Here is a 20591-nt window from a genome sequence, read left to right as displayed (position 1 = left end):
ATAGCAAAAATTATACGTAAAAATTGGACACTAGTGAGCAGAACACTTAACATCAAGGAACCTCCAGTGATGGCATACAGGAGAGGAAGGACACTTAAAGATAGTCTAACAGCATCCGACATAGGCAGCCTTAAACAGAAAACGGGTCAAACTTTGCCAAGTAAATTAAAAAATGGTAATTTTCCTTGTGGGTCATGTAGTCACTGTAATAACATGGTGAGAGGGGATACCTTCCATCATCCTTATACAGGACAACACTTTAAAATTAAAGATCACTACACATGCCGTTCGAGCTTTGTGGTGTATCTTATACAATGTCCTTGTGGACTCAATTATATTGGAGAAACGACTAATGAATGCAGAATACGTTTAAATGGACACAAATCGTCCATCCGTACTGGAAGGAGGGATTTGCCCATTCCCAAACATTATCTGGAAATGGGGCACAACATTAGTCAGATCAGGTTTCGTATAATTGATCATGTGTCCCCATTACGTCGAGGAGGAGATAGGGAGAAACTATTGCGGCAGAAAGAGCTAAAATGGATATATAGGTTGGAGACCATGCACCCAAAAGGCTTAAATGTTGATTTTAGCTTGAAACCCTTCATGTAAATATGGTATTCAGTTTTCTCTTTATTCTCTATCCCTGCACTTTTTTTCTAACATAGTTTTTTTACATTGTTCTTCCTGCCTTTTCCTTTTTACCTCTTTCTCTTTGCCCTAAAAAAGTACCCTTTGTTCCCTCTCATAACCTTTTTCCCTTTTCCCCCTTCCCCCCCCCCTTTTTTTACCTCTTTCCCTTTGCCCCTCCTCTGTGCTCTCTCATAACCTTTTCCCTCCCCCCCCCCCTCCTTCCCCTCCTTTTCCACTTTCCTTTCCCCCCCCCCCTCCTTTCCTTTCCTTTCCCTCCTTCTCTTCTTTTTCTTTCTTTTCTTCTTTCCCCTCCCTTTTTTTCCCCTTTTTTCTTTCCTTTTTTATTCTCTTCCCCCCTTTTCTTTTACACTTTATCCTGTTCCGGATTTATTTGCACGCTTCGTTAATATCTCATGTTTTTAAATAATTTGATGTGTACCTAACACTCATTTTATTATTCTTTAAATTTTAGACATATTGGGATCACATCAATTGTTTTTGTAAAAGGACCTTCACCGCAGCCACGATCGCAGAACGCCATCCCCGCAACCATCCTGCATTACAGTATCACTATTACAGTTCAATATTTGTTTTTGATACTTGGTATACAAGAATAAAGTAATTTCTGCATACTTTTTTTGATTATAATACTCTTTTGTGATTATAATACTTTTTGCCTATAGATGCACTATTGATAAGCCAAGGGTATGGACCCGATACCCACTGCGCATGCGCGGACCGACAGGTTTGACCGCAATACGTCATACATGATGACGCGGTCACCGGGCCCACTGGCGCAGCCGCAGTGGGTAGACAGTGACGTGCACGGGTCAGGCCAGCCCCGCACCTGATCAGCTCGCAATGTGTTGAGCGATCGGAGGCGGACATGACGTAGTCACGGGCGTGACAACCCTTTGACGCAAGTGCAGATGCTTTGTTTACAAACTGAATGTGGCAGCGATGGTTGCGATCGGCTGGCAGACGAAGCGACCACGATGGCTAAATGGCTGAAAGCGAAGGTACCTTCCTAATCTCACATATGTACACAGGTTTTATGACACAGATTAGTATTTCTGCACATTGATTGTTTTGTATATGTAATGTTACTATGACAACCGAGTTCTTACTATGATTGACATGATGGATTCCCAATGGGATTTGAAAGGAGGTGTGGTGTTGATTAACTACACATTCACAACACATGAGTTGTACCCAATGAAATGCACTTGCTGTATATATATATGTGCACTTTTGATAATAATGTTATGCTTGATAAAGGCTATTGTTGCCGAAACGTTGTATTTTTGGGGTAAATAAAGAAACCAGCTTATGAAGATCCTAGACCTATTGGTGCTGTGATTCCTGGACTTTGCACACATTAACACCAGGCTGGCTGCCTGGGTGTTTCACATGCACGAAGGTTGGTCCCCGGTGCTGTCTCACACCAACCCTTGTATTATTCTATACATATACATTACACATCTGAAGATTAGCTTCAGTACCATGCCTAGATGCCCTCTTGGTGTCAGAGAAAGTTGGTAAAAAATGTAAAAAAAATTTCCTGTGTCCTATGTAACACAAAGTTATTAGGGTGTGTGTCTTCCCAAACTAGTTTCCGCACTCTGCGCTGTAATCACGCCTATGCATGCGCACTGCGGAACGTGGTAAGCTGCGGCTGTGTCCTCACGAAACATATCAATGCAGCCTCTGGAGCAGTGTTTTCCCAAATTGCATTCCCAGCTGTTGCAAAACTACAACTTTCAGCATGCCCGGACAGCCTTTGGCTGTCCGGGCATGCTGGGAGTTGTAGTTTTGCAATAGCTGGAGATACCTAGTTTGGAATACACTGCTCTGAAGGTTCGAGAGGCTGTCAGTCACTCCCGAGTAGGCATGATAAGAGGATAAAAAGGCCTTATTACAGTCCAGGGCACAGTGACTAGTTTAGAAAGCTGCACACCCCAACTGGTGCCAAAAAGTTAAATATATTTGTGAATTACTTCTATTTAAAAATCTTAATCCCTCCAGTACTTATCTGCTGCTGTATGCTTCAGAGGAAGTTCATTTCTTTTAGAATTTCCTTTCTGTCTGACCACAGCGCTCACTGCTGACACCTCTGTTCATTTTAGGAACTGTCCAGAGTAGGAGCAAATTCCCATAGCAAACCTCTCCTGCTCTGGGCAGTTCTTAAAATGGACAGAGGTGTCAGCAGAGAGCACTGTGGTCAGACAGAAAATAAATTCAAAAAAGAAAAGAACTTCCTCTGTAGTATACAGCAACTGATAAGTACTGGAAGAGTTAAGATTTTTAAATAGAAGTAATTAACAAATCTGTTTAACTTTCTGGCACCAGTTGATTTAAATTTTTTTTTTTTTCCAGTGGAGTACCCCTTTAAAGGGTACCACACAAAGTTTGTTTAAAAATTAACAGGTTTTAGCGATAATAGGCGGCTTCTGGAGACAGACGAGCTGATCGAACCTATGGATAAGAGGATTGACCATAAGGCCCCAAACTTAAGTTGATCCCTCCACTCAACGCAGTACATGGTATAGATGGTGGATGACTGTGCCCGTTGTACTGCAGTTGCTACAATCCATTCCTGCACATATATAAAGGTAGCATCAATTGCTACAATAGTGAAGAGGGAAAAAAATGGAAATCTATAAGAAAATCCTTTATGTGCACAACGTATGGCTCTACTTAGTCATCCAGATTCTCGTACACAGCATAGCATAGGACAGTATGTTCTAGATGAAGTATCAAAATCTGAGCGTAAGCCAAATTTGTGGTCACCTGATGCAAGACTTAGAATTCCCATAACATTACACTTTAAGCAGCGTTGTGTCTACGTCTCCCACAGACTCAAGTGGTTAAACCTCAAGCTATTTATGTTGTAGTCACTTAAAATTATAAAAAAAAAGGAAACAGTCTGCTGCCAGAATAGATGTTTACAGGGAATTCATTGTACTATGGGGAATAAAAACTGTGTAGCTGTTTAAACTATGGCCGCAGCGAATAATTATTTGGTTGATTATTGAATCGATTAATCGGATTTAAAAAAATAAAGTAATGTGTTAGGTGTCCAGGGAAGGGTTAATGGGAGGATGGGAGGGAGGAAGTGGGGACCAAAATCATAAAGAGTAAAAGAGGGGACAGCACCTGAAGGCTTAACAGAGAGTAAGAGCGATAAGACAGCAAATAAAGAGGGAGGGGAGAAGGAGCAGTTCACAGACCTATGTGATGGCCATCTTCCCTGCACCAGGAAGATCTGTCACTGCACAAATCGATAATAGTCAACGATTTCCATTATCGATTAATCGCTGCAGCTCTAGTTTTAACAAAGCAAAGTTAGACTGGACTGTAAGCAAATGCACTAGATTCACAACAATGATTTATGCCAAATAAAAATTTGGTACATATTTACTAGCCTAAGTTTGAACCAATAGTTGTTCTAGTAGTTTTACATCAAAGTGTGGCAACCTAGAATGCATTTTTTGGCACATGAAACATGTGGTTCAATGAGTTATTATATCAGTCACTTTATTTACCTGGGCTTCCACTGTACTTGGAGCTTCTATTTTTGGACATGGCAGAAGAAATTGGTGGGAGGTCCTAAAGGTAAAAAAAAACCTCCCTCCATACAATAGACCGAAAGGATCATTACAGTCACATTTATGCCAAAATCGGACACGGCAAGATTGTTTGATTACTTCGTACAGCCCCCGGATCACAAAACTTAGTGACTTGACAATTTGGGGAAGACAACCCCATGGCTCAGCAGTAGGACATGGCTATATACTTAATGATGAACCTGCAGACCGAACGCTCTACTATCCCTACGTTCCTGCCTGACCAGGTAATAAATAACGCTCATGCATAACCAGAGCTTGGGAACTACAATTCCTAATTATTGTTGATGGAGGCCGGCCAGAATCTAATAAAACGCAAGTTTAGGACAGAGACCAAACTGTGTAGCCAGAAGGACCCCTGGGACTGAATTTATAGTTGGTTTCCATTCTTACTGGAAGGAAACTGTTTATTTTACTTGCAAGACGAAGACTTGGAGTATTTTTAGTCTCTAAATACAGGACTGTGCTTCCTATAATGAGCCAAGAGGCTGACAGACTGTGTAAATACAGAGTGCCAAGAATATAGTCTGTGTTTCCAAAGCCTAATTTAGTAGGAGAACATGTGTCTCAGACTTTATATCACACAGTAAAAACTTCGGCGGAGCAATGCCTCAAGTATTGAAGAGTTATTAAAGGACAATAAATCTGTTACATACAAAACTATATGACATTGTACAAATACATGGCTTCAGATATAAGATATATATACACACATGTTATCTAGGTTTTCAGCAGAGCCATCAATAAATCACCCTCTAATGATGAGACCAGTTTAGCAACACTACATAATGTACACAAACAAACCCACTCGGATTTTGCCAATAACATTTGAGGTATACTGCAATAACACATTTGTGAGCATAAACAGATTTTTGTGGGAAAGAGTACCTGTTACCAAATAAACGCTTCTAAACTAACTCAGGCTATGTTCCCTAATTACTCCTAACACCCCTCTAACCCCCTAAAAAAAAAAAAAAAAAAAAACTCCGCTTTAAAAAGCTCTGTATCTTACCTTTCTTCCTCACACAGTGCAATCTCTTAGCAGGCTTCAGTGATGTCATGCCTGCTGGGGGGCCACTTCCGCCCTCACACCGTTGCAGTGCTGTTATAAAGAAAAGATCTCAAGCTCTGCGCAGCTTTCAGTGAGGCTCTGCGCAGCTTTCAGTGAGGCTCTGCGCAGCTTTCAATCAAGCTCAGTGCAGAGAAATACTTCCCGAGTTTGGTCTCCTACCAGGCCGGGAGGAGACCAAACTTGCTGTATTAATTGCATCAGGGAACAGAACAGAGCCACTTAGTGGCAGTTTTTTCTATTACATTTTAAACATTTATGTTTACAATTTTAAAAGCAAGTGAATGGGAAGGTGTCTGCTAATTACACAAGGAAGGGGTGACTGCTTATTTGGTGACAGGTATTCTAAGGACGGGTGACTGTGCATTTGAGTTTAAAAAACCCTTAAATACTCACAGAAGTTCTGTACGCAGTCACTAAGACTATATTCAGTCTATGGAAAATCCACTGGACATGGGCGGCGTGTTCTGTGTTATCTGAATACCTTTCAGTGAGTTTTCTGACATACCACAAGAGTAGGGTAGCTTTTGGGTGTTAACTTTGCATGAGATCAACACTCTTCCAAAACTACCTACCTACCACAACCAAACCAGGCGATCAGATTCTCGGTTGTGTACTTAAAGCAGTGAAACTGAAATACATATTTTTTTATATAAGATATTTTATTTTTCTGTCTACATTAGAAGTCTATTTTGTGTTGTGATCTGACCATTTTTGTGTAGATTGAAATTTTTTTATTTGTGATATGGGCAAAAGCCATCAATTGTGGCATTAGGTGTTTTGTCTTTGTTTATGCCATTCACCTTGGTTAGTGATTGAGCAGGCCCTGCTCTGACCTCATCTCAGAAACAGGGAGAAGAGATGAGCAGTGGTGGTGATTGGCGTTTACAAATGACCAGGGAACCCAAGTCACACCTCCGCTCCATTACTACAGATAGCCAAGTACAATGCTTATTACCACCTTAACCCCTTAAGGACTCGGGATTTTTCAGTTTTTGCATTTTCATTTTTTCCTCATTACCTTTAAAAAATCATAACTCAATTTTGCACCTAAAAATCCATATGATTGCTTATTTTTTGCCCCACCAATTCTACTTTGTAATGACATCAGTCCTTTTACCCAAAAATCTATGGCGAAACGAAAAAAATAAAAAAAATAATTGAGACAAAATTGGAAAAAAAAAACGCCATTTTGTAACTTTTGGGGGCTTCCGTTTCTACACAGTAAGTTTTTCGGTAAAAATGACACCTTATCTTTATTCTGTACGTCCATACGATTAAAATGATACCCTACTTCTATATCGGGTGGATTTTGCCGTACTTCTGGAAAAAATCACAACTACATGCAGAAAAATGTATACGTTTAAAATGGTCATCTTCTGACCCCTATAACTTTTTTATTTTTCAGGGTATGAGGCGGTATGAGGGCTAATTTTTTGTGCCGTGATCTGAGTTTTTAGGGGTACCATTTTTGCATTGATAGGACTTCTTGATTTTATTCCTTTTTTTCATGATATAAAAAGTGACCAAAAATGCACTATTTTGGACTTTGGAATTTCTTTGCGTGTACGCCATATACCGTGCGGTTTAATTAACGATATATTTTTAAAATTCGGACATTTCCGCACGCGGCGATACACTTTTTTTTATGGTAAAAGGGGGGTGATTCAAACTTTTATTAGGGGAGGGGTTAAATGATCTTTATTCACTTTTTTTTGCAGTGTTATAGCTCCCATAGGGACCTATAACACTGCACACACTGATCTTTTACATTGATCAATGGTTTCTCATAGGAAACCAGCGATAGATGATTCTGCCGCTTGACTGCTCATGCCTGGATCTTAGGCACTGAGCAGTCATTCGGCAATCAGACACCAGGAGGCAAGGTAGGAGACCCTGCTCGTGTCCAGCAGCTGTTCGGGACGCCGCGATTTCGCCGTGGCGATCCCGAACAGCACCCTGAGCTAACCAGCATGGTTTCACTTTCGCTTTACACGCGGCATTCAACTTTGAACGCCACGTCTAAAGGGTTAATAGCGCGCCGCACGCTATTAGCCACGGGTACCGGCCGTTATAGATCGGGAGCGGACTCATGACGTACCGGTACGTCACGAGTCCTTAAGGGGTTAAAAAGGGGTATTCCGGCCATAGAGACCCCTCGAGATCTCAGTGCAGCACAAGCATTCTACGCTGGGCTGCTGCTCCAGTCTCGGAAACCTCAGCATTTCTGGGACTGGAGACGTGACATCAAGCCACAACACCTTGTGATGTCATGTCCCCTCCATTCATGTCTATGGGAGGGGGCGTGAAGCCCGTAACGCCCCCTCCCATAGACATGACTGGAGGGGGTGTGGCGTGACATCACGTCTCAAGTCCTGGAAACACAGGGGTTTCCGAGACTGGAGCAGCAGCCCGGCATAATATGCGGGTGCCACAGCACGGAGATCGCGGGGGGTCCAAGTGGCGGGCCCCTGCGATCAGACATCTTATACCCTTATCCTTGGGATAAGATCTCTATGGCCTGAATACCCCTTTAAGGGAAAATTAAACAATTCCCTCTACTGCATCCATTAATCCTTTATCCACTCCCTTGCTTCAGAGTCCACATAGGACGAAAGCCATTTTTCCCAAGAGTTTTGGGAAGCTAGTTGAACTGCAAAATTTCTTGAAGGTAAGTTCACACATACTTAAATCCTCTGTGGATTTCATCAACAGCTGAAATCCACAGTGGATTCCGTACATGTCACTGTACTCTAAATAAATCCCAAAATGCCGCAAATTTGCAGCAGATTACAGTAGAAGGCAAATGATTATGTACAAAACAAACCATAAGCTAAGGACATTTTCTGATAAGGATCTAATTATTTGGTGAACAGTGGTGGAAAAATTCACTCCAGGATCAAAACTAGGATGAGATCCATGGTGAACCTTTATCTGTATGTAAACACATGCGGATTTTGCAGTAGTAAATTTTTGTCAATTGTTAAGATCCTTGGAAACTATGCAGCAATACAGGGGTGATTGAGGTATTCCTGCAAATATACGTATGAGTGCTCCAGAAAAAAAACATTTCCAGTGATCTTCCTGCAGGAGAAATTGCCTTTAAGTCTATAGAACAGACTGAGCACTGATGTTAAGGCCTAGCATACCGTGAAGTTTTCCTGTGACTTGTAGTTTTCGTCTAAGTACACTCGGGCTCTGTTGTATTCTTTCATAGCATCACTTGAAAGCAGGTCTCTGAAAGAAAAAATATAGATGATTTTAGTCTTGTAGCATATAAACCTTAGGACAATATGTAAATACAACACTACCAATATGAAATGCATATATTGCCTAATGCTCAGTCTGCAAAAGGTTTATCTTTAAGACCAAGTAAAATACAATTTAAGGTAGGGGCAAGTGCAGTATTTTGATGCATATTTGCTGCTGCATATTTTCCTACCCATTGAAGTCAATAGGCACCAACATCAGTTGCAGAAAATATTCAGCAAAAAGATCCTCAGACCCCTTGTGAGACCATATGCTGGTGCGGTTTGCCCTGGGCTCCTCCTAATGCAAGACAATGCTAGACCTCATGTGGCTGGAGGGTGTCAGCAGTTCCTGCAAGAGGAAGGCATTGATGCAATGGACTGGCCGCCCGTTGCCCAGACCTGAATCCGATTGAGCACATCTGTGACATCATGTCTCTCTCCATCCACCAACGCCACATTGCACCACAGACTGTCCAGGAGTTGACGGATGCTTTAGTCCAGGTCTGGGAAGACATCCCAGGAGACCATCCTCCACCTCATCAGGAGCATGCCCAGGCATTGTAGGGAGGTCATACGGGCACGTGGAGGCCACACACAGTACTGAGCCTCATTTTGACTTGTTTTAAAGGACATTACATCAATTGGTTCTTATTTTCTAATCACCCCCTCCTGGGCAGATAAATAAAAAACGATGCTAAGAAAGCCCCTTTAAATGAATCTTTCCTGTCATTGTAGTACATTTTGCTTAACGGTGGCGACCCTTAACCTGTGGCCCACCAGCTGTTACAAAACTACAATGCTCATGCCCAGATAGCCTGAAGTTGTTAGAGCATGATGGGAGTGTTAGTTTTGCAAGAGCTGGAAAACCACAGGTTAAGGATCCCTGGTTTATTCTACACAACAGATGGGTGTAAAATTGTCAAACCACCACTAGAGTGCACAATTTCCCAACTTTCAAAACCATGATAAAAGACGACTGGTAGTAAAATATATTTACTTGTTTTATTAACATCATCTTGTTTGACAGCCCAAAGCTTTTCCTCAGTCATTAAGAAAGAAGCAGCTGAAATTTATTTGTTTTACAAATTGCGCAGTAATCTCGCATTGCCATCTAGCCATGGTTTAAGGCCAATTTCATGGAAAATCAAATTTTATCATAGATAATGTAAGCAAGGAGAGGAAGTTCAGGACATTTTTACTTTCTAAACAGCAAAGAAACATTCCAGTTGCATAAAGAAATATAACAAAACCTATAATTATGGAAGGAAGGAAGGGGGACAAAACAACTAGAGATGAGCGAACTTACAGTAAATTCGATTAGTCACGGACTTCTCGGCTCGGCAGTTGATGACTTTTCCTGCATAAATTAGTTCAGGTGACTCTTTCCTAGGACTGTATCCACCTTTTCCAGCCCACCGGAGCACCTGAAGGCTGAACTAATTTATGCAGGAAAAGTCATCAACTGCCGAGCCGAGAAGTTCGTGACGAATCGAATTTACTGTAAGTTCGCTCATCTCTAAAAACAACATAAGGTCCCGTTGGTCAAAATGCCAAGTCTTTTTTTCTGTAATAAAAGGCTCTAACTTTTTAGGATACTTTGGGAGTATATTAAAATGTATGCAAATTAAAAGTAGTGTTGCCCATAGCAACCAACTAAATTCCAACAAACCTTTTTCAAAAGATCTTTGAAACAAGAAATGGCTTGCTATGAGAAATGGTTACACTTTTTTTTTAACCAAATTTATATAATTCAACCTGTTTGTGTTAACATTTTCACAATTTTTCCCTGTTTGACAGGGATTCCCTATATTAAAGGGGTACTCCAGTGTGTGTGTGTGTGGGGGGGGGGGGGGGGGGGGGGGGCGAACACTTTTTCAAATCATCTGGTGCCAGAAAGTTATACAGATTTGTAAAAGACTTCAAATAAAAAAATCTTAATCCTTCCAGTACTTATCAGCTGCTGTATACTACAGAGGAAGTTGTGTAGTTCGTTTCAGTCTGACCACAGTGCTCTCTGCTGACACCTCTGTCTGTGTCAGGACAATCCGATGCAGGAGAGGTTTGCTATAGGGATTTGCTTCTACTCTGGACAGTTTCTGACATGGATAGAGGTGTCAGAAGAGAGCACTATGGTCAGACTGGGAAGAACTACACAACTTCCTCTGGAGTATAAAGCAGCTGATAAGTATTGGAAGGATTAGGATATTTAAATAGAAATAAATTACAAATCTGTATATATTTAAGCCATCAGTTGATTTGTTATTTGTTTTCCACCGGAGTATCCCTTTAAAGAGGCTTATAACACAGAACCTTAATACATTTATACCTGCAAAGACAACAAGGCCCTGGTCAAACTTTGCAGCAATTTTTGCATGTGGATTTCAGCTAATAAAGGAGAAGTGTAACTTAAAAGGGAGTAGACAGATCATTCATAGTTTTATATTTCAGTCCCTCTGATTCATTTACAGCTTTGATCATGAAAAATGCAACAAAATTATAATGTTACAGTAACAAGGTCTAGGCCTGTACGTGTTTTGCAGCCATTGGATGATAAATCACTGAAAGCAGAGATCATAAAAAATGGCGAGGGATTGAAATAAAAAAGGCATCAGAAAAGTTACAAAAGAACTTAATTGTAGAATGAAAAAACTGTTACATAGAACTGGAAAACACCATTAAACTAACTTTGAATTTGCCTTAAAGGGATATTCGAGGCAAAAAAATGTTTTTAATATAAACTGGCTCCAGAAAGTTAAACAGATTTGTAAATTACTATTAAAAAAATCTTTATCCTTTCAATAATTATCAGCTACTGAAGTTGAGATGTTTTCTGTCTGGCAACAGTGCTCTCTGCTGACATCTCTGCTTGTCTCGGGAACTGCACAGAGTAGAAGAGGTTTGCTATGGGGATTTGCTTCTAAACTGGGCGGTTCCCGAGACACGCGTCATCAGAGAGCACTTAGACAGAAAAGAACAACTCAACTTCAGCAGCTCATAAGTACTGAAAGGATTAAGATTTTATAATAGAAGTAATTTACAAATCTGTTTAACTTTCTGGAGCCAGTTGATATATATAAAAAAAAAATTAAAAAAAAGTTTTTTCCTGGATAACCCCTTTAACCCCTTAAGGACGCAGACAATTTAATTTTTACGTTTTCGTTTTTTTCCTCCTCGCCTTCAAAAAATCATAACTCTTATATTTTCATCCACAGACTAGTATGAGGGCTAGTTTTTTGTGCGACCAGTTGTCCGTTGTAATGCCATCACTCACTTTACCATAAAATGTATGGCACAACCCAAAAAATACTATTTGTGTGGGGAAATTAAAAAGAAAACCGCAATTTTGCAAATTTTGGAAGGTTTCGTTTTCACGCTGTACAATTTACGGTAAAAATTACGGTTGTTTTTTATTCTTTTGTCAATACGATTAAAATGATACCCATGACGACGTACTTTTCTATTACTGTTCATACAAAAGGTAGCACGGCACTGCGTTAGTGGAGGAAACTATCATGTTGGATATACGTCTGTGTAGCTGGGTGCTGCTGCTTTTCTATTACTGTTGTGCGTAAAAAAAAAAAAAAAAATCACAAACTTTTTAACCAAATTAGTGCGTTTAAAAATCCCCCTATTTTGAAGACCTATTACTTTTTCATTTTTTCGTATAAGCGGCGATATGAGGGCTCTTTTTTTGCGCCGTGATCTGTACTTTTTATTGATACCATATTTGCTTATATAAAACTTTTAATATATTTTTATAATTTTTGGGGGAATAAAATGTTCTAAAAAAGCAGCTATTTTGGACTTTTTTTTACGTTCACCGCATGGTATCATTAACGTTTTATTTTAATAGTTCAGATATTTACGCACGCGGCGATACCAAATATGTATATAAAATATTTTTTTTTAACACTTTTTGGGGGTGAAATAGGAAAAATGGGACAATTTACGTTTTTATTGGGGGAGGGGGTTTTTCAATTTTTTTTTACTTAATTTTTTTTACTTTTATTTTTACACTTTAATAGTCCCCATAGGTGACTATTTATAGCAATCACTCGATTGCTAATCCTGTTCAGTGCTATGTATAGGACACAGCACTGATCAGGGTTATCGGTGATCTTCTGCTCTGGTCTGCGGGAAGGCAGATCAGAGCAGAAGACTCCCGGAAGACAGCGGAGGCAGGTGAGGGGACCTCCGGCTGCCGTGCAGGATGATCGGATCGCCGCGGCAGCGCTGCGAGCGATCCGATCATCCATTTAAGTGACCGCGATGCTGCAGATACCGTGATCTGTATTGATCACAGCATCTGAGGGGTTAATGGCGAACATCCGCGGGATCGCGGGTGTCCGCCATTAACGGCGGGTCCCTGGCTGCGATCAACAGCCGGGACCTGCCGCGCATGATCCGGGCCTCGCTCCGATGCCCGCGGTTATGCTTAGGACGTAAATGTACGTCCTGGTGCGTTAAGTACCACGTCACCAGGACGTACATTTACGTCCGTCGTTAAGGGGTTAAAGTGTTTTTTTTCATCTTTTTTTCATTTTTGTTTTTAAATCTGCATCTACTTACTTGACCAACTTGTCAACATGAGCCATAGAAGCTTCATAATTCTTCCCGCCAACCTCTTGACAGTGCAATGATAAAAACTGAGGCTTCTGTGCGTGTACAGTCTGAAAATAAACAAAAACAATACATGACCATGACAGCTTAAATAGTCTAATACAGAACAATGTTCTACCGCAGTGTTTCCCAACCAGTGTGCCTTTAACTGTTGCAAAACTACAACTCCCAGCATGCCCGGACAGCCCAAGAACTAGTATTTTTCAACTAGGGTGCCTCCAGCTGTTGCAAAACTACAACTTCCAGCATGCCCAGACAGCCGAAGGCTGTCTGGGCATGCTGGAAGTTGTAGTTTTGCAACAGCTGGAGGCACCCTAGTTGGGAAACACTGATATAAACTAATAAAAAGTCCAGGCTGGTAAATGGCCTACTATTTAAGGTGTACAACCAGATGCTTTGTATACATTAGTGCTCATTTAGGATTATTACAGCCTTCTCTAGGTTTTATGTCGGTTCTCGTTCCTGTGATTTGCCGTACCTGTAGGAGTTAATGCCTCGCACAATGTAGTTCTTTTAAGTCAGGACTTTTAAGCGAAGTAGTTTTACCTGTCAGCTCTAATGAAAATAAACCCTTTTTGTACCAAGACACCTACACACATTCCTGAGCCACAAATACACTCGAAATATGTGAGAGCGGAGCCCATTTCCCTGGAATGTACAACAACACACTAATATTACTGTTATTATATCTGCAGGCTGCTCCCTCCACTGTAATTACAAACTAAATAACATTAACCTAGTCCTCAGATGCGGCTCACGAGACGAAGCCACGTTCCGAGGCCACCCAGGTCTTTTTTTTTTTTTTTTAACACCATCCAGCTCCTAGACATATTAAAAATTTAACATTACGCACATGAAGCCCTTTCTACAATGGAAGTTAACATTAAAAATGCATCGCGCCGATTCAGTGTGGTGATAAACATCTGAAAAATTCATGTGTTAAATACCCGACGGAAAAAAAAAAAAATCAACCGATGAGAACCTCATTACTAGAGATGAGCGAATTTACAGTATATTCGATTCGTCACGAACTTCTCGGCTCGGCAGTTGATGTCTTATCCTGCATAAATTAGTTCAGCTTTCCGGTGCTCCCGTGGGCTGGAAAAGGTGGATACAGTCCTAGGAGACTCTTTCCTAGGACTGTATCCACCTTTTCCAGCCCACCGGAGCACCTGAAAGCTGAACTAATTTATGCAGGATAAGTCATCAACTGCCGAGCCGAGAAGTTCGTGACAAATCTAATTTACTGTAAATTCGCTCATCTCTACTCATTACTCCTACAAGAAGCAGGAAAAAAAAGCCGGGATCTGTTGGCGCATGCCGTAATAATGTTCAGCAATCCAGTGTGGATATAAGTTCTTTTTTATTGCCAGATTTTAGACGCGTTTCGAGGATACAATCTCTTTCTCAATAAAACATAGCCTATGTTTTATTGAGAAAGAGGTTGTATCCTAGAAACGCGTCTAAAATCTGGCAATAAAAAAGAACTTATATCCACACTGGATTGCTGAACATTATTACGGCATGCGCCAACAGATCCCGGCTCTTTTTCCTGTTTCCACTCGATGTTCCAGATCAGAAAGGGACACCCCCCTCTGATTCCCGGGAGGCAACTCCGTAAAAACACTGACAAGTGCTTCATGGTGGTTGTGTCTGGCACACAACCCCACAAGGTGAGCGGACACCTATAGTGGAATATATCCACACTGACCAATATCTGATGTTATAAAACATACTACTCTTAGAGGAAGCTCTGCTCTCTCCTTTTTCTATATCTAGCTTACTCCTACAAGAAGGCGGCCTCCACATTAATGGCGGATCAATTATCTAGATCCAAATTAACCTAGGCATTAAGGAGATTGTAACGCCAAGACGGTATGAACGAGGCTTCAGTCATAGCATGCCGATAGGTTAGTCATTATTACTATATTGCAGTTGAAGCTTGTGCAGCGGTGGCATGGCACATCAGTTTTTACATAGGATATAAAGTGCCAGCCTGATGTCACTGGTAAGGGCTAAAAATTTTATTAGTTAATCAAAGTCTCTGCAAGATTACCAAGATATTTTTATTTATTTTACTGTACATATAAATAAGTAGCTACTACATTAAAAAAATCACTGCAACTGCATGTAGTGGTAAAAAAAAAAACAAAAAAAAAAAAACCCCATTAAAAATTTATTCCAGTATACATCAGTTTTTAAAATCAACTGGTAAAAGTTATTAATATTTGTACATAAACTACATTATAAATAAAATCAATCAAGGGTTCCAGTGCCAGGAGGAATTTGTATAGTTCTTCTGAATCCAACATGGTGCTCCGTGCTATCATACGTCCAAAGCAGGAACAGAACCCTATAGTGCACCTCTACTGTATATAGCAGCTGATCATGCTGATACGAAGGAAGTTTTTAACAAGTTTGCCACCAGTTGATATGATTTTTTTTTACTAATAAACATTTAACCAGTTTTTTTTTTTTTTAAATGAAGATGCGTGGTATATTTTTGCACTGAAAATACTGAATTTGAGAAAAAAAGAAAATCCCATGTAGGATAGCAATATCAGTTTCCTTATAGGAGAATAGCTTAGAAATGGAGAGATACTGGAGGACATTCAGTGTAGTTTCATGAGGTTACATAACACAGAACCTCATGAAAGTGCTGGCACTCGCACACACTGCACTGGAAGCCGCATTAAACAGAGACAGCTGTGGATCACAACATCACAGAAATAACAGGGCAGGAGCAGAATAAATCTAAACTGTATTCAAAGCATCTTATATTTAGAAATCCAATTGCACAGTAAATGACATCTTGGAAAAGATGCCGTTTGGCAAAGTATAAATATCTGAACTGTGCCGTGCAATTATACACACTCATCCGCTCTTCTCCCCCCCTATATTATCTGAATTATAATTAAAAAGAGGGTTTTTCTTTATGCAAAAGCTTCACTTGCCTGAATATAAATAGAATCCAAATTAACCCTTCGTGACTTCATAATAACCACAAGGGAAACCCTTGACTCTTCTAAGCTGCTGTATGACCTAACTACCATGTCATTATGTATCGTATTACTAGTTTCCTATTAGGATTCTATTGTTTTATGAAAAGTGCAAGCAGTAAAAATATACTGGGCTAAGTTCACACCAGTGTTATGGCTTTTGACATGAGACATCAGTTTTCTGTATGATCCACTGACTTTAAAAGGGGCATTTCCATCACTCGGATTTCCAATCACTTTATGGTCAGCGGGCACCTGACCTCTTGGGCACACAATCATGAATTTGTAATATTAAAATACTAGAAGTGTAGAGTATGCATCCCTATACTAACCTACTAACTGTTACTGAACTATGGGGGGGGGGGGGGTGTTAACCATCAGTAGTGGTAGAACTGTTTCCTTGTCCATTTTAGGCAAAACATTTTGTGCATTGGTTAAAAATTGCAATGAAATGTTGATGCTGTAAGTGCTGTTATTTGCAGTGATGGCCTATTTAAGAAGTGCACCTTCTTAAAATGTGTTACCCCATTTATACTATTCCCATTTAGACCACTACTTATAATTTAAGGAGTAGTGTTGTATGGACACATTTCGGTTATCCTGCACACAATCCTGTCCATACAGTGACCCTACAAAAAAGGTGGCCATGCACCTTTAATAGGTATCAGACATTTGTTCGGTTGACAGCTATCCCTCTCAATACGTTCATACACTTGTAGGCTCAGCTCGGCCAAATTTTTAAGTGTTCTTATTGAAGATAGGAGGGATATGCTGCTGCCAGACTCCTATGGTGGTGGCTTATCTGAAAAACATGGTCAGGCATTCGAAATCTAACATTGTTCGGACCGGCCAAAGCTGTTTTCTGTTCACCTTAAACGCTCCAAAAGATAAATTGCATGAAGCCCTCACACAGCTTCCATAGTAATTTAACTTTCATAAATTGAGTTAAACAATTAAAACTATAAGATTGGTATCAATGTAACTACTCTAAAAACACCACACAAAAAAAAAACTTGGACAAAACATTATTGAAATACACAAAAATTACTAGTTCTATACTTTACTGCAAAGTGACAGCAAATAAGTACAAATCATAAGACGACCATTGAAGGTGACTTGTTGTAGCAACATGATAAATTATGGGAGATCTGTTGACAAATGGCTCTGTGACCCTGTTCTTTTACAATGCTTGTATGTACAGAGATAAATGTAACTTCTCCAAAACATTTTGACTCAAGATCCCAGGGATTGTGGAAGAACACACTTTCTATGGGCAGAGGCATAAATCACAAAATAAAAATAAATAGTTTCTAAAGGTTAGTGTGCCCATCCAACTAGCAACCCGGAATTACATGTTAATGTCTCTTTACAATTTCAGAAATTAATATCCTAAATATATAGCCCATGGAAATATGCACTTCTATCTTAAACTGTGCATAAAGCATTCATAGTCTACAGACACCTTTAACATTAAAAGGGTGAAAAGAAAAACAGCGCTAATTTCTTTCAAAAACAGCTCCATGTCTGTCTCCAGGTTGTGTGGTATTACAACTTGGCTACATTCACTTCAATGGAACCGAGCTGCTGAACCACACCCAACCTGAGAAACTGGGAGCGTATTTTGAAAGAAATGAGCTCTGTTTTTCTATTACTGGATAACCCCTTTAACCTTTCATATAAGCAAAAATATTTTTTCAAACAGGCTGAAATCTCCATTCTCTCTATCATTTTTATTAAAGGGGTATTCCAGGCCAAAACTTTTTTTTACATATCAACTGGCTCCGGAAAGTTAAACAGATTTGTAAATTACTTCTATTAAAAAAATCTTAATCCTTCCAATAGTTATTAGCTTCTGAAGTTGAGTTGCTGTTTTCTGTCTAACTGCTCTCTGATGACTCACGTCCCGGGAGCTGTCCAGCGCCTATGGGGATATTCTCCCATCATGCAAGGGATATTCTCCCATCATGCACAGCTTCCGGGATGTGACATCATCATTGAGCAGTTAGACAGAAAACTTCAGAAGCTAATAACTATTGGAAGGATTAAGATTTTTTAATAGAAGTAACTTACAAATCTGTTTAACTTTCCGGAGCCAGTTGATATATAAATAAATAAATAAAAGTTTTTGCCTGGAATACCCCTTTAATCAGACCCCACACATGTATTTTCTATAACCAGCTCCTAGTTTTAGGCTCCTCATGTGTGGGTGTTCGGTTTGTGTCCAGAATGATGCAGTCTACACCATCTCTCTTATCAGCAAAGCCTCTGTCCTGACTAGATTTTTCCTGTAACTCCCTATGAGCTCTCTTCCTCCTTATGCAGACAGACACTGATGGCCCCAATGTACAGTTTGTGATCGCAGTTCTGCTTTCTCTATACATAGCCTATGTGATTCACCATCCTCATCTTGCAGTGTGTGCTTTCCTCACTACCTGCAGTATTTGTGATCTGCCCTCCCAGATAACCTAGATGTTTTCCCACTGTTCTACCATGTACAACTTCCTCTTTCCCTGCTGCTATGTCAAACACTAAGGGGGAAAAGAAAGCAGGGAACCCGGACCAATTCGCAGTCAGATCTATGTCAGAAGAAATAGGGCAGTGAGATATGTGCAGAGGCAGCTCTCCCATTAGGCGAGTTAGGCACATTGCCACTCTGCAGAGCTCGCCGGTCCTGGATGCATTTAACTAGAAGCGCGTATTACAGACGCACCTATAGTTAAATACGGGCCGCTCAGCTGTTTTGACAAAGTGAAGAGCCATCGGCTCCTTGCTATGTCAATCACTCTTGTGGCCGTCCACATTACAGGGGCAACCACAAGAGGCACAGCGTCCTTCCTCTATGCTCTGACGCATGAGTGACATCAGCATATACCCAAGCACAGACCGGAGAAAGAAAAGCGGACACGCTACTGACAACAGAAGCCAGGTGAGGTTTTTTTTTTTAACCATTCTCAAGAAGGGCTACCATATTTCCCGCTGCTGCTACCCAAAGGAGGCGGCGCGGCAGCTACCCAAAGGAGGCGGCGCCGTGGCTGCTGCTACCCAAAGGAGGCGGCGACGCGGCTGCTGCTACCCAAAGGAGGCGGCGACGCGGCTGCTGCTACCCAAAGGAGGCGGCGACGCGGCTGCTGCTACCCAAAGGAGGCGGCGACGCGGCTGCTGCTACCCAAAGGAGGCGGCGCGGCTGCTGCTACCCAAAGGAGGCGACGCGGCTGCTGCTACCCAAAGGAGGCGACGCGGCTGCTGCTACCCAAAGGAGGCGACGCGGCTCTATTTTCGCCTAAGGCCTCACAAAGTCTAGAGCCACCTCTGGTTAGGTGATGGCTATGGTGGCTGTATGTGCAACTTAACCATCTATTTCTCTCAGACCCCTCATATGAACACATTTACCAAATTATTATTTTTTACTTCATAAACTTCTCTAGCTTTCTTGTAGAAAGTTATATAAAAAGTATTCCTTCTATTAAAATATTTGTAAGTCCTTCAAGTTGATCAGAGAATACCTTTTTAAAAAAAGACCAGTGATCATTGCTAATTTAATGTTACTAACCGGGTCAAGATTAGGGCTATAGATTTTAAGTAGATAGACTGGCTGTCCGTATAATGCATGAAAGTGTTGGATTTTTAATGGGGTACTCCCGTGGAATTTTTTTTTTTAAATCAACTGGTGCCAGAAAGTTAAACAGATTTGTAAATTACTTCTATTAAAAAATCTTAATCCTTCCTGTACTTTTTAGAGGCTATGTACTACAGAAGACATGCTTTTCTTTTTGGATTTCTCTGATGTCACGACCACAGTGCTCACTGCTGACCTCTACTGTCCATTTTTGGAACTGTCCAGAGCAGGAAAAAATCCCCATAGCAAACATATGCTGCTCTGTACAAGTTTTCCACAGGAGTACCCCTTTAAGGTGTACCACCATTCTGGCTCAAAGGGGTGGGGGACCACCCTCTGATAATATGTCCCAATAGGAACAGCTACAGGGGTGGAGGTCTTGAGACAATCCACCAAGCTTATAAATCTGTCAGACCGTCCAAGAAAATCTGTTTTAGTTGCTGTGGGCAACAGTTTGCGAGAGCACTATAGAGATTAAAGCTGTGATTGGTTTCTATAAGCATTTTTTGACCATCTGAATAAATCTCCAAGTGGTTCAGAATATGTCTAAGCCAAGCACCCTGTAAATTTAACAAGGTACAGGTACATCCAGACATCAGTTAGGGCAATTTTTTTTTTGCATGCAATGTCTTACTGACCTATGCACTAAAATAAAATAAATCCAGCAGTTTCCCTACTACACAATGAATATTTGCATCCATTTAGGAAACTCCTTTTAAAACTGCAGTAAGTTGACTAACCTCCATGTATTAAGTATACAACAAAGATTCATAT

At 40.6% G+C, this 20591-nt stretch overlaps 1 protein-coding gene across 2 annotated transcripts in view; it reads right to left on the bottom strand.

The window, feature by feature from the left end:
* INPP5A (inositol polyphosphate-5-phosphatase A) overlaps positions 1–20591 on the bottom strand; it is a 468069-nt gene that overhangs the window by 294357 nt on the left and 153121 nt on the right. For both annotated transcript variants that reach the window (XM_056529200.1, XM_056529199.1), the window contains exons 3-4: positions 13152–13252; positions 8481–8568 (exon numbers count right to left, since the gene is read on the bottom strand). In XM_056529200.1, the coding sequence (XP_056385175.1) occupies positions 8481–8568; positions 13152–13252 (189 nt within the window). The remainder of the gene's footprint in view (positions 1–8480; positions 8569–13151; positions 13253–20591) is intronic.

This window comes from Hyla sarda, chromosome 7, assembly GCF_029499605.1.
Source record: "Hyla sarda isolate aHylSar1 chromosome 7, aHylSar1.hap1, whole genome shotgun sequence".
NCBI lineage: Eukaryota > Metazoa > Chordata > Amphibia > Anura > Hylidae > Hyla > Hyla sarda.
This window is presented reverse-complemented; position numbering and strand designations above follow the sequence as displayed.